The sequence below is a fragment of the Strongylocentrotus purpuratus genome, unplaced genomic scaffold, assembly GCF_000002235.5.
Source record: "Strongylocentrotus purpuratus isolate Spur 01 unplaced genomic scaffold, Spur_5.0 spur5_scaffold_21, whole genome shotgun sequence".
Classification (NCBI taxonomy): Eukaryota; Metazoa; Echinodermata; class Echinoidea; order Camarodonta; family Strongylocentrotidae; genus Strongylocentrotus; species Strongylocentrotus purpuratus.
Genome location: NW_022145607.1, coordinates 41,114,358 through 41,126,895, shown reverse-complemented (window position 1 = coordinate 41,126,895; position 12,538 = coordinate 41,114,358). Strand labels below are relative to the sequence as shown.

The 12,538-nt window shown below is 37.5% G+C and overlaps 1 protein-coding gene across 1 annotated transcript in view; it reads left to right on the top strand.

Moving 5' to 3' along the window:
* The window catches only part of LOC589806 (tailless), a 31,073-nt gene extending 20,734 nt beyond the window's left edge, over positions 1–10,339 (top strand). Inside the window, exons 3-7 of the mRNA XM_789440.5 lie at positions 6,764–7,020; positions 7,447–7,587; positions 8,412–8,508; positions 8,836–8,985; positions 9,477–10,339. Coding sequence (XP_794533.3) covers positions 6,764–7,020; positions 7,447–7,587; positions 8,412–8,508; positions 8,836–8,985; positions 9,477–9,727 — 896 coding nt within the window. The 3' untranslated portion in view covers positions 9,728–10,339. The remainder of the gene's footprint in view (positions 1–6,763; positions 7,021–7,446; positions 7,588–8,411; positions 8,509–8,835; positions 8,986–9,476) is intronic.
* The last annotated feature ends 2,199 nt before the right edge of the window (positions 10,340–12,538 follow it).

Here is a 12,538-nt window from a genome sequence, read left to right as displayed (position 1 = left end):
CTTGATATCAAGAATTGATTTCTTGATATCAATTAATAATAAAACGGCTTGCCATAAGATCGCGCCAGGTCGCCACAACTCGAGGTTCCAACTAGTGGGAGCCCTGCTTTAGATACCATCTGACGTAATTTAATATCTAATTGCTCGTTGCACATGAGACGTCTTTTTCTTTGCGTTTTTACCTGCACTTATCAAGTCTGCGAAGAGAATTAATTAGTGCATTCAACAGTTATTCAATGTAATGTTCGAACTCTTCATTTTCGAATCGTTGTCATTTTTATCATTATTATTATCATCATCATCATCATTTATATGAGTATGATAATCATTATAATCATCCTCATCGTCATCATCATCACATTCATCATCATCATCATCACCATCATCATCATCGCAATCATCATCATCATCATTATCATCATCACCACCATCATTTTGTATACAAGTCACTCTCACATGGCGTGTCTAATACTGGACCAATTATTAACACCGTCCTATCCACCAACCGAACGACGCCTCTTGGGCAACGGGCAAACATGACTAGGGTTGTGTATGAACGCATCTCACTTTATGTTCAACAACCCATCAAAGAGCCCTTAAAGGCCGGAGTGACATCCCAAACAATGGACAGTGATCTGTCGTCACAATCACTCGAAAAGAGACAAGACAAGACAGGAAAGAAAAGATGACAAGGTGCAAAATAGAGAAGACGGAGATTCTCGCTCAGGTGAAAAGCTGGAAAATAAACATACTTAGCCGTTAAGATATGGATGTAAAGGTGAGCCGTGCCCCTAGGTAACAGAGGGGGTGACGGGAGCCCTTGTTCGGCACACCTGGGGTTTCATGAGCTGGAGTTTACCCAAGTCCTTCTCGGGAACAAGAAGGGTGACTTAAGTCCTGTGCAGTCATTCTTGATCGGGTGTAGGCTCGGATGAGGGGTGTAGACGATGGGGTGACGATATATATAATGGTAGTAGGGGGCATAAAGGGTGTGGACAAGTATGGTAAATGGGGTACAAGTGGGGGTGAAGGATGGGTAAATAAATGAGGTTGTGGATGCACAAGTCAATGAATGTATACATTAAATTTTAAACACAGAGAAAGAAGTAGAATATCGTCACTGCGATAGAAGTCTTAAGAGTAACGTTAATTTGCCCGAATATGCCGAATTATTTTCAAATTCGTCATTGCAAATGGCATATGTTTTTGAAAAGGCTGGTATCATATTACTCAAGACTAGTTTGTAGGTTAGTTGATATAATGATAGTTTAATTTATTGAGACATCGTTTGAATAAAACAAGAGCTCAAAAGTAAATCTAGGACATAGGTCTATTCCTCTCACCACGTTTTCATTATAAACACGCCATGATCATTACACAGCAAAGGAAATACAAGGCATCGTCTTCAAGTATTTACTAGCAACTGGTTAGCAAAGTATCGTTATGACGATGTCACAATAGGCCGTTTAATCGTGTTAGAATGAAGACGATGCACGGTTACCGTATTTGCCCAGAGAGGGGTGATAATAGGGCCCGAGATGAGTCGTAATGGTGCATGAGTGATCAGAGGATAATGACTGAAGATGTGGAGGGGGGGGGGGTGGAAGTATACGTGAGAATTGGCATCCACTTGAGTTGAAGTCAAGCCGGTAAGAGGACGGAGATAAAGGCATGTTAATCCCCAAAGAGTACTTGATGAAGAGCCAAGGGGGGATTGGGAACACGGTATCGGACTTAGGACTGGGTACTTGGGGAAGTGGTGACATGAAAAACTAGAGTAATCTTTTTGGATGGGTATTAGGATTGCTACTCATACGTCACTTACTTCTTCTGATCTCCATTGCAAAAGTTTATTGTATAAACAAAACAAGAAATTATGTTTCCAATGGCTGAATTTTTGTCCATTATATTATTTTGACAATTTGCTGACTAGCATTAACGAATACAAATTTAGATGAGTCAAAGCTAATGGATATTATCGTAAGTACCAACTTAAGTACTAACATAAACTATACGCTTCGTTGTGACCATTTTTGTTGTTGTCCATTATATATATTAAAATTAGTTTTCATATAGAATGTTATGTAAGCCCCAGCAATTTTTGAATATTTTAAGAGTAATATTACTGTAAATTTAAAATCTTCGTACACATTTTCGCACACGCACACCTTCATTATAACCGTAAGCGATAAAATAAACCATGGGAATTTTCAAAGCAAAAAGGTGTTATGATGTGAGAAGGAGGAGTACATAGATCAGTCGGTATCAGGGGTGTTTAATATCTTTGTCAGATGTTGACATTCTCAGACCCATCCCTACACTTCAGACTCTAGCGAGTATTTGCCCAAGCTCCCCCAAATGGATTGGTACAGAGTCAGTAATGAATAGGAGCACCAAATACTCACCGCGGGACAGTTTTCCACCCTGCATTGCGGAGCACTCCGCACTCGACCCAGCTGCGCAAACATCTACGTGCTTGCGACAAAAAGCCGTCCACCGCTAAACGATCCAGCCCCTCCAACTATATCAGACATTGAGGAGAGAAGGAAAGTTGAAATAAAATTGACATACCGCAAGTGGATCTTGAAGTCGAAATGTTTATTGAGTGACTACTTCCCTTTTATGTTGGATGAGGAGAAGGAGGAGGAGAGGAAGAAAAAATAGATTGGTTGTTGTACCTGGCGCGAAAGTTATATTGATACGGCATTCGCAGGTATAGAAAGACCAAGTGACGCCAAATGTCAAAGGAAAATCTGTCCCATCATTTTAAAAATCGTTCAATCTTCTGAGCGAAATGTTCGCCAGATTTCAACGCGCATTAATTTTGTATAAAGCACACTTTACATTCACAAAACCAAAAGAAATGTATGTTTAATCTGTTAATGAATTGGTGTCTCATCGTACAATACTTGTATCGTCAGATGCATTTAATTCGACATGAAGAAATGAGGCAATAGCGAAAGGATGTTTTTTCTTCAAAATGATACTGATTAGAATTATCCGAATACTGCGTTGAAAAGTATATCATTTTAAGCATGAAATTGCCCCGATTGGATATGCCTTATTAGAAGAAAATGAGAAAAAGCTGAACATTAGAACTTGACTTCTTTTTAAAAGAAAAATGACATTCTAGTCATCTTACCTATGCTAACAACAATACAAGAATGCCGTTGACAAACTAAATATCTGTACATAATAATTTGTGATATTCATACTCCATAATCACATCACACTTATTTGATCCCAAGGATTTGATCTTAGAATGAAAAGCAAGAAATTAAACATATTATAACTGTAGACAGTTTATCGTGTTTGCATTTTCCTGTGACATCAAAAACAATTCAAAGAAGGTTTAGCTTGCAATGATCTCCTTCGAAAGTCTGCCCGTCCCACAATTCTTGCTTGCACTTCATGGAGCAACATAAATCGTGATAATACGACATTGGCCAGACGAGACTAAACATGTACATGATGTACAAAATGGTACTATTGCAGGAGAACAAAATTAAATCCCACAAAGTTTTGAATAGACACACAAAACAATGCATGCTTCAAGATTCAATACGTTCTTCGTCCTTCACCTTCAAATATCTATTTTACATGCGATAAAATTCTCTCTTATTATTATCAATCTTCAATAGTGCAATGGTTCAATTACTTCAGTTCTTTCCTTTTAAGACGTCACTATACGGTTCTTAATAGCCAAGTCAGCTTTTTATCCTTCTGTGGTGTAAATCTCTTGAAATTTAGATTGTATGAATCAGGTGCCTTTGCTTATCCTCGGACGTGTAGATCTTACATGTTTGAATCATTCATATCAAATTCTATTGCACATTCTTCCACAATCGGATTGTCGACAGATCGTATAGCGTGCGTTCGGGCATAAGAAATTGATAATGATACACAGTGTTAAATGAAGCCTATGGGTGTAGTCATTCAAAATTGTGACGAGAAAAAAGTGTACATTATTTCCCAATTACTTTTTATATCAATACACCCAGTGTAAACATGGCAATGGCATTTTGCAATTGGAGTATACTAATATGCGGATGACTCATAAAATGTAAATACTTCTATCTCAGGTGGTCATCGAAGTGAATCAGCATTGAAACTTGTATGTCCTTCCAGTAGTCATGGTACTTTTTGACTAAGAACAGTATCCCGCTGCTGCCACCAGTTGCCTTTGTGACTCCAACGAGTTTTCAAAAACTAAGCCCGGTGTGAATCATGAAGTGGTGATTAAGGGTTCAAAGAGGAGTAACACCATTAAACAAGGAGGAGCATGCACACTATTAACAAAAAATAGGAAGACTATTCAATGAAAACTAGGACGGAGACTATTTAGCAAGAAATATTATGTCAGACACTATTTGATATGAAATAGGATGAAAACTATGCAACATGTTCAATAGGAAATAGTATGGTGACTTTTTGCTAAGTGACAAGTTTCTTTGTGGATGCTAGGTGTTGTAGAAAAGTTATGTTTGGTCTTTCGGCGGGGGGTTGTCGTCAGACACTATCAGAAATCGAGATGAATCGGCTAATGACGCCCCCGATGAATTGTACCAATTTCCGAGATGCTCTTACGGGTGTTCAACTATTGTCGTTAAACGAAAAGTAAATACGAAAGTGGTGGGAACTGAAATTGACTCATTATAGGAATGCTTACATAAGCTACAAATAGATGACCTGGCTCTGTCGTATGCGGGTTGACTTTTGTCAGCGAGAGAAGAAATGAGAAATAGAATATACATGTATTATGTCTGCGATGTTAGTTGCAATAGTGAGTAAACTAGAGACCGACTCAGTAGTCATTACTTTATTTGACATATTTGTATTCATTCAGTCCCGAATGCTATCCAAAGATCATGATGAATATTAGAAACATTGAGAGTATTAACATTATTATTGATACACACAGAAATATAAAAATAATGTGACCACTGTCAAAACAACAAAGAAATCGAATTTAAGCTAAGTAACATAAATTATCTTCGACAAGGTCATTTACTTTGGCGTTTATTGTTGTGCGTATGATCTAATATGACGAAATATACGCTAAATAAATCTTATATCTTGACAAATAACTTTTTAAGTTGACAATAATTTTTTTTTATTTTGTACAGTTGTGTGTAATCGTCTATTTTTATTTCTGTTTAGTGCAACATAAATATAAATAAAGCCTCGCGTTGTCTTTTCCCTTTCTCCTCAACCGAACATCCGGGCGCCACAAAGTATTACATCCTTTCCTTTCGTAATGAACAAGTCGCGTTCCAATAATGTACTTAATCACATGGTAGCTTTTAACAACATTGAAAAGGCGACCTTTTTCAAAAGGACACTTCATTGCCCGGTCTTGAATAAAAGAAAAGTTGCGATTAAACGCAATTTATTTGCGATTGATATAAATCGCAACTATGTACATTAGATATATGAGACTGCAAACTTGCGATTAATCCGTGTCAATCGCAACTCTTGGTAAGATAGGGCCCAAATGTGCTCTACCTAACCTGATACGGTGGTTATAATGGCAGAAAGGACATACAGGTAATCTCTCGGTTGGTCAAATTTGAATGAAAGTGATAATGACCGCCCGCCTCTTGATCCCGTTATCTAGGGATAAGATTAGAATCGGATTAATGGGATGTTAATCAAATTGATAGGTAAAAGGATTAACTTGGATACGGGAATAAATGAACTTGATCTTGGAGTTCATTAATAAGATGAGAATCAAGTCGGTAAATGAATTGAGAGTGTTTATTTCCTCTTCTTTTCAGGAAGTATATTAGCGAAATAAGAACATTGTATACAGAACAGTATATACTGCTTTTGAAATCGGCTGCGCATGAATAGTGCGTAATGGATAAGAAGCGGCAAAGAATTAGCAGAGGTTTAATGATAATGAAAGAATGCTCATTATGGACATATCTGATCGAGTTTGATAGAAGTTTATTGGGAGTATAAAGCAAAATATACCAACTTATTATAAAAGTGTCTTTTAAATATCATAACAGAGCCTCGTTCAGCTTTTGTTTATGTTTTTTGCTTAAACCTGAAATAAAGCAATTATAAACTAACTTTGGGCTGAAATCAAAGCGTTGAATTATCTTAATCATATAAGATTGGTACTGAAGAATTATCACTATGGCGGTGATGGAGGTTGTGGTGATGATGATAAAGATGATTATGGTAATAGTAATAATAATAATGACGATGATGATGATGAAAACAGTGATCATCATGATGATGTTGATGATGGTGGCAATGACGATGATGATCGTGACAATGATCATGATGAAGATGATGATTATTATACAAATAAAACACAGCAGTGAGGGCATTAGTAAGAATTACACAAGGTATCTTTGCAACAGTCTATACGCCAGAGACGGTAGCCGAGGGTGTTCGGACGGTGTTCTGAAGGTACCGAGTGAGGGTAATTTTACTAATGCCCGAACAAAATGATGTGTATTATTTGTTTTATAAGATTATGTTTTATTTGTGTTGTAAAATGATGTTTTATAACATGATTTTACTAATGACCGGTCGTTAGAATTGGATAATGACCGGTCATTATCCAAATTACTCGTTAGGCAAAATAAATTGGTCAAAATATAAAACAAAGATATCCGATTGACCTTCTGAATACTCGTTTCAGGAAACACAAATGATTAAGCTACTTTCCTTCCGTATTCCGTGCAAACCGTATGGGTTAAAAAAATCCTGTAATTTTCCGCCTCTTTTCTTGATCATCTCTCTGCAGCTGTACAGCATGAACGTGGCCCAAGAAACTCGACAATCAAGAAACAGATGGCGCTTTATCTGAAAGAGTCTGCAGCAGCAGCAGCCGCAGCGGCAGCCGGTGATCTACCTCCCCCGCTACTCCCCAACGGTTATCTGCCAGGACCGGCCTTCTTTCACCCACTACTCGGTATAGAGTCCTATCCAAGCATCATCGTCAGCCCCGTAGATTACACCAGTTTTTCACCCCAAGCCGTCCCGTGCTATCCCACCCCAAAGGTATGTTCACTGTATTTCGATGGTGGTTCATGGTCCTCCACTTAAAACCTAGTCGGCATGCTTAACGCTTAACTGCACAATCCACCCCAAATGTGCTAATTCCCCCCCCCCCCCCCCAAAAAAAAAATGTAACCTAAAAGGCACATAGCTATAAATGTGTAATAATTTGTTGTTGTTTTGCTTGACAGCGATCATTCGAGTAAATTAACACCGAAAATATGATTTAAATTGTTTATGTCAGATATTTTGTTGTCGTAATGGTGCCCACCCCCCCCCCCTCTTACAGAATTCCGGATCTGTCAAAATTATTATTCCATGTTGTAAACTTTTAATTTGATGTATATGTGTTTAATATGGTGTAATCAGGAATTATGAGAACCTCCTCCTTCTCTTCCTCCTCCTCCTTCTCCTCTCCACCCCTCGCAGTATCCTCATGAACCAGTCACGATGATGCCGCCCGTCGGGTCGGTAGATGCCATCTGTGAGACAGCAGCTCGTCTTCTCTTCATGAGTATCAGATGGGTGAAAAACGTTCCCGCCTTTATCGGCCTACCATACTCAGATCAGGTGAGAATCACATTTCATTATTAGTTTGTTTATCAATCTAACTTGAAATCCAAAATTAATTTTTGATATGGGGCCTATTTCTTTAATCTGTCTACAAAGTCTTCCAATATAAATTTCCCCTCAATAAAAAGGCAACGTACTTTTACATTTGCGTTACTTTTTAAGACCAGTATAACAACTTGATCTCTAACATTTAACACTTTAATTGGTATCGATGGATGATGTTCATTAATATGTCAATGCACTATTTCATTGACATCTGAATAGTTCCATGATACAGTTCTGATAATTACATACAACATCCATTCTTCTCGGTTAATGCCTAACATTCCAATAAGTACACATTCGGTGCCGTCAGATTCAATAATTGGTATCGATGAAGAATGTTATGACAATATAGAGGGAGAAAATGTGTCGGTGTGCACTGACAATTATCAGTTATAGAGAATGTTTTGTTCTATTTTAAATTGCAAATTATAGATCATATGATAGATGATAACATATCGACGTATAATGAACTTATATTCTAATATGGGATGCAAGGGAACTCATTATGAGTCGAGGAATCGAGAGTATAGTTTTGTTTCGGAATGTAAATTAAAAAAAGAAAGAGTAACGACCTTTCTTAACTTCTACATACCCTATATAGCTCGTGAAAATGACTAGACACATTTACCACAAATGCTCAATTGAACTTGGAATTAGACTTCTCTTACGTTTCATACAGTGTAGCTTCAAAAATGGCAAAAATGACTTAGAAATATGGAAGTGCCATTGAAATTTAGAATTGTACTTTAATATTTCGCTGGTCCCTTCTGTTACAGCTCACGTTACTGGAAGAGGGCTGGAGAGAGTTATTTATCTTGGGAGCAGCGCAATGGCAGATGACAGTAGATGGGCCTGGTCTCATGGCTTCAGCAGGTAACACTTATTTTCATTGTTTTTTTCATATCTGTTTTAATCTCCTTAACCATCTGCTGCAACATCATATAAAACATCGTCATCTTCATCTTTGTCATTGTCATCATCAACGTCATCATCATCATTATCTTCGTCACCATCATCACAATCATAACATTTTCATTTAAAAAATTATAATAGTTTGAATTTTTTTTTTTTAAATTGAAATTCTCAGAATAAATTAATGAGCTCGAAAATATCAAACGAATACAATATTAGGCCCTACTTCATATCGGATCTCCGTCGAACAAAGTTTTAAAGTGGATTATCTTTGCCCCTTCTCTCCAGGTATGAAACCCGACACAACACCAGCTGAAAAGTTAGCGGCCATTTCTAGTGAGCTGCGGGTATTACAGGAATTGATCGCCAAGTTCAGGCAGCTCAACGTTGATGACACAGAATTCGCTTGCTTGAAAGGCATCGTCATCTTTAAGACAGGTAAGTGATGGGCGAATGTTGTCAGGTATGCATTTATTTGTTGGATAAAGCAAAATTGGATGGATGGCAATATGGTTACTGATGCTGCAGGCGGAAGGGGTTGAAGGGAATAAAGGTTTCCCTTCTTTTTACTCCATAATCAGACTCGTGTCTTGTCGTCAGTTTGATGTAAAGGAATAAAGGTTTCCCTTCTCTTGGTGTTCGGCTATCATTATTTCTCACTTTACCTGATCGATGCAGGGTGAAAGTGAAATTATTTGCGTTATTTCCATAATTATTATTATGTTTGACTGAAGCCTTGGTCACAAATGCCATTACGAACTGCTACGAACGCCGTACGAACGATTTTCAGCCAATGGAAATTCGGGAAGACAATGAAAAAACAGGGAGATTCGTACGAAATTATCGTTCGTACGAACCTTTGTGACCGCAGCATGACATGTTTTGCTTGGAATTATAAACAAAATCTTTTTGTTTCTTCTTATCTTCAGATATCAGTGGAATCAAGGAGACATCCTCAGTCGTCACACTTCAAGACCAATCGCAGCTGGCTCTAAGCAAATACATCACGGTTCGGCATCAAACCCAGCCCTACCGGTTCGGCAAGCTTCTTCTTCTCCTTCCGAGCGTAAGGGCCATCAGACCGACCACCTTGGAGCAAATCTTCTTCTGGAAGGCCGTCGGGTCAACTCCCTTCCATACACTCCTCACAGATCTGTACAAGAAGAACGAACACTTTTAGGAAAACAAAAAATGCGTGAAACAGTGAAAATGAACATCATGTGACCGTCATTCTGCGTTAATTGACGCTAGGAGACGTCTTTGCGTGGAAAACATTAAATGTTGGTCTGTTGATGTAGTCGATCGAGGCCAGAAGTTCCGAGACATGAGGTGGCTGAAAATCAAAGTCTTCCACAGACTTTGTACTCGTGTCTTGGTCCGAGGGTAAGCCCATGGTCTCGAGGCCGGTCTCGACTGCAGCAGTGCTGTTGGTGATCGGGCTACATCACAGCGGACTTGTCATTGCAATCACGGCGGATAGCATTGACAAAGTGTGACACAGATCACTGCACGAAACACCTTATATTTTCACGGAGCTTTAAGATAAAGGGACAAACCATGATGGCGATGATCCTTAATTGAAGCTGCACAGCATTCGAAATGGCCTGGAAAACCGAACTCACTCAACTCCAACAGGGACTCAATAAATACAAGATATGAGATAATGTACTAAGGGTTTACTTCTGGATACAGGTTGAGATGCCTCTACGTCAGATTCTGTTAATGTAGTGCTCCCGCAGTATAGGCGCGGTCTGGGGTAGCTACTCTGTAATTGTACTTGAATTCAGCACTTTGCCAAAGCCTTTCCAGCCTATTTCAAACTGAATAAAAAACAGCCACCACAACTTGGTTTAGAAGACTGTTCCACGTACTAATTATTGTCATAGAGAAGAAACTACTACGAATACCTTTGTCTGATCTGCGCTTAGTCAGTTTATATTTTTACCCATAGTGCCAGTGGTCCTGAGCTGAAATAGAGAGAGGACTTTATTTTCCTCAATGATATTCTCCACAATTTACGTCCAAAGAATGAGAAAGATGAAATGTTCTCTCATCTTCACCATAACTTAATGTTCAATGTAATTTAAAGCCCTTTGGTATCTTGTAGTGCGATAGCGTTCTAGATTAATTTTTGTATAGCTCACTGTAGTACCATTGAGAACCAAAAAGTATTTTCTATTATTATTTTTTATCTATACTGAAAATTGCCAATGAAAGCATTATCCAATGAAGTACGGGGTCTAATGCAAGCATCACTTGTTTTTGATAACCACCAATATATTTGCACTAAAGTATCATAAAAGAAAAGAGGTTAATCAAAGTACGAGATTCGTTGGTCTCATGTCGTCAACACTTATCTTGATTTGATGTCTACAAAGCCGGGGCGTCGACCATCGTAAGAGTGGGGGGGGGGGGGGCTGTATAATCGCCACATATTAAAACCCTCATTAGAGTATGAAGCTGGTTTAAAACGTATGCAGGGGCACTGACCCCTCTCTTCCCCTCCCTCCCATAAAGGTCGAAAGTCCGGTCATAAAAAAAAAAACAATATATAATCATGCCGCTTTGAGTCATGATATCCAACAATAATTGTTGTGTTGATCAATGTCTTTGGGTATGGACTGAATGCACTGGTTTCAATTATCATGATCTATTAGAATGGTAAACACTATTCTCTGAGGTCATCAAATGGCTTCAAATATTAAATATAAATCATCAATTTATTACATGAAACATGTTTTCATTGATTTGTAACTCAGATTAGATAGAAATCATCTATTGCTATCGTCGTAATGTGCCTTGAAATATATTGTGATGACCAAAGATTATCTTCCAAACTGCACCTTTCAAATCATTCCATTTCATTTTATACGTATAAATTTACGTTGAAATTGTATCAGTGTCTTTATATTACCCATGTTGCTATCAAGTAGAAATAAATAATGACTTAGAATGCGTTATAGTATGCGTCTATAACACTAAAAAGAATTAGTCTTTTGAAAACAAAACAATCAGGACTTGTCATGTCTTTCTATTCGACAATTATAAACAGCCCTATGAAAAATGTCTCGTTGCCTTGGTAAACGAAATCGACAAATACGATTCAAAATGTCAATATGCAATGACAAAGTGCCTTTCATAGGAGTGGTGACTATTTAGCGCTTGCATCTTTGCCCAAAATGCAGTCTATAGCTTTTTAGGAGAAGTCCACGAATTTTATAAATTTTATTGAAAAAAAGATTTCATGTGGAAAATTAAGTATGCCTTATTCAATTCAGAGAGGTTTTAGAAATATATTTCATAAAATTCAAAGTGTTGTATCGTAGGGGCTGATATCGCAACATGAATTTGTCAAAGTTGCGCAGAACTTGTTCAATCTATTTTCAACAAAATATGCTATTTAATGTGAAAATGTTTCGTGAAATATTTGACTTCAGGCTATAAAAGTGCCTTCAACAGAATCTTCCTCTTGTAAGAAAAGAAATGCAATATGTAAATAAGATTTTCTTTGAGTATTGAGTGTTGTCCTAAGCAATAGGGAATGTTCACTGGGACGACTGCATGTTTGTAATGTGTATATAGTTTTTGTTTCTCTTCTGATCTCTTTTGTGACTATGGTTTTGTGAAAACCATGCATCAAGTGTCTTGAACATGTTGGATAAATTGTATGTCAACTTTTAATCTTAAAAGATTCAAATGCTATGAACTTTAGCGGTGTTAGAGTATGTTTCGATTTGTTTTCTCCAATGAGGCAGATTTGCTCAACTTTATTTTCTGTAAAAATGTGAATATAATTATGTGAGACACGTTAAGCCAATTTCTGGCTGAATAAAATGATTTAAAGAATTATTCTAGATTTGTACTTGTATTTTTGTTGGGCGTTGTGTTTTTTGTTTGTTTGAATTTTATCTATGCGTTCAATAACGTAATACAAAAAAATGTTATATAACAGAAAACATATATATGAACATATTTTCAGACATAAATATTA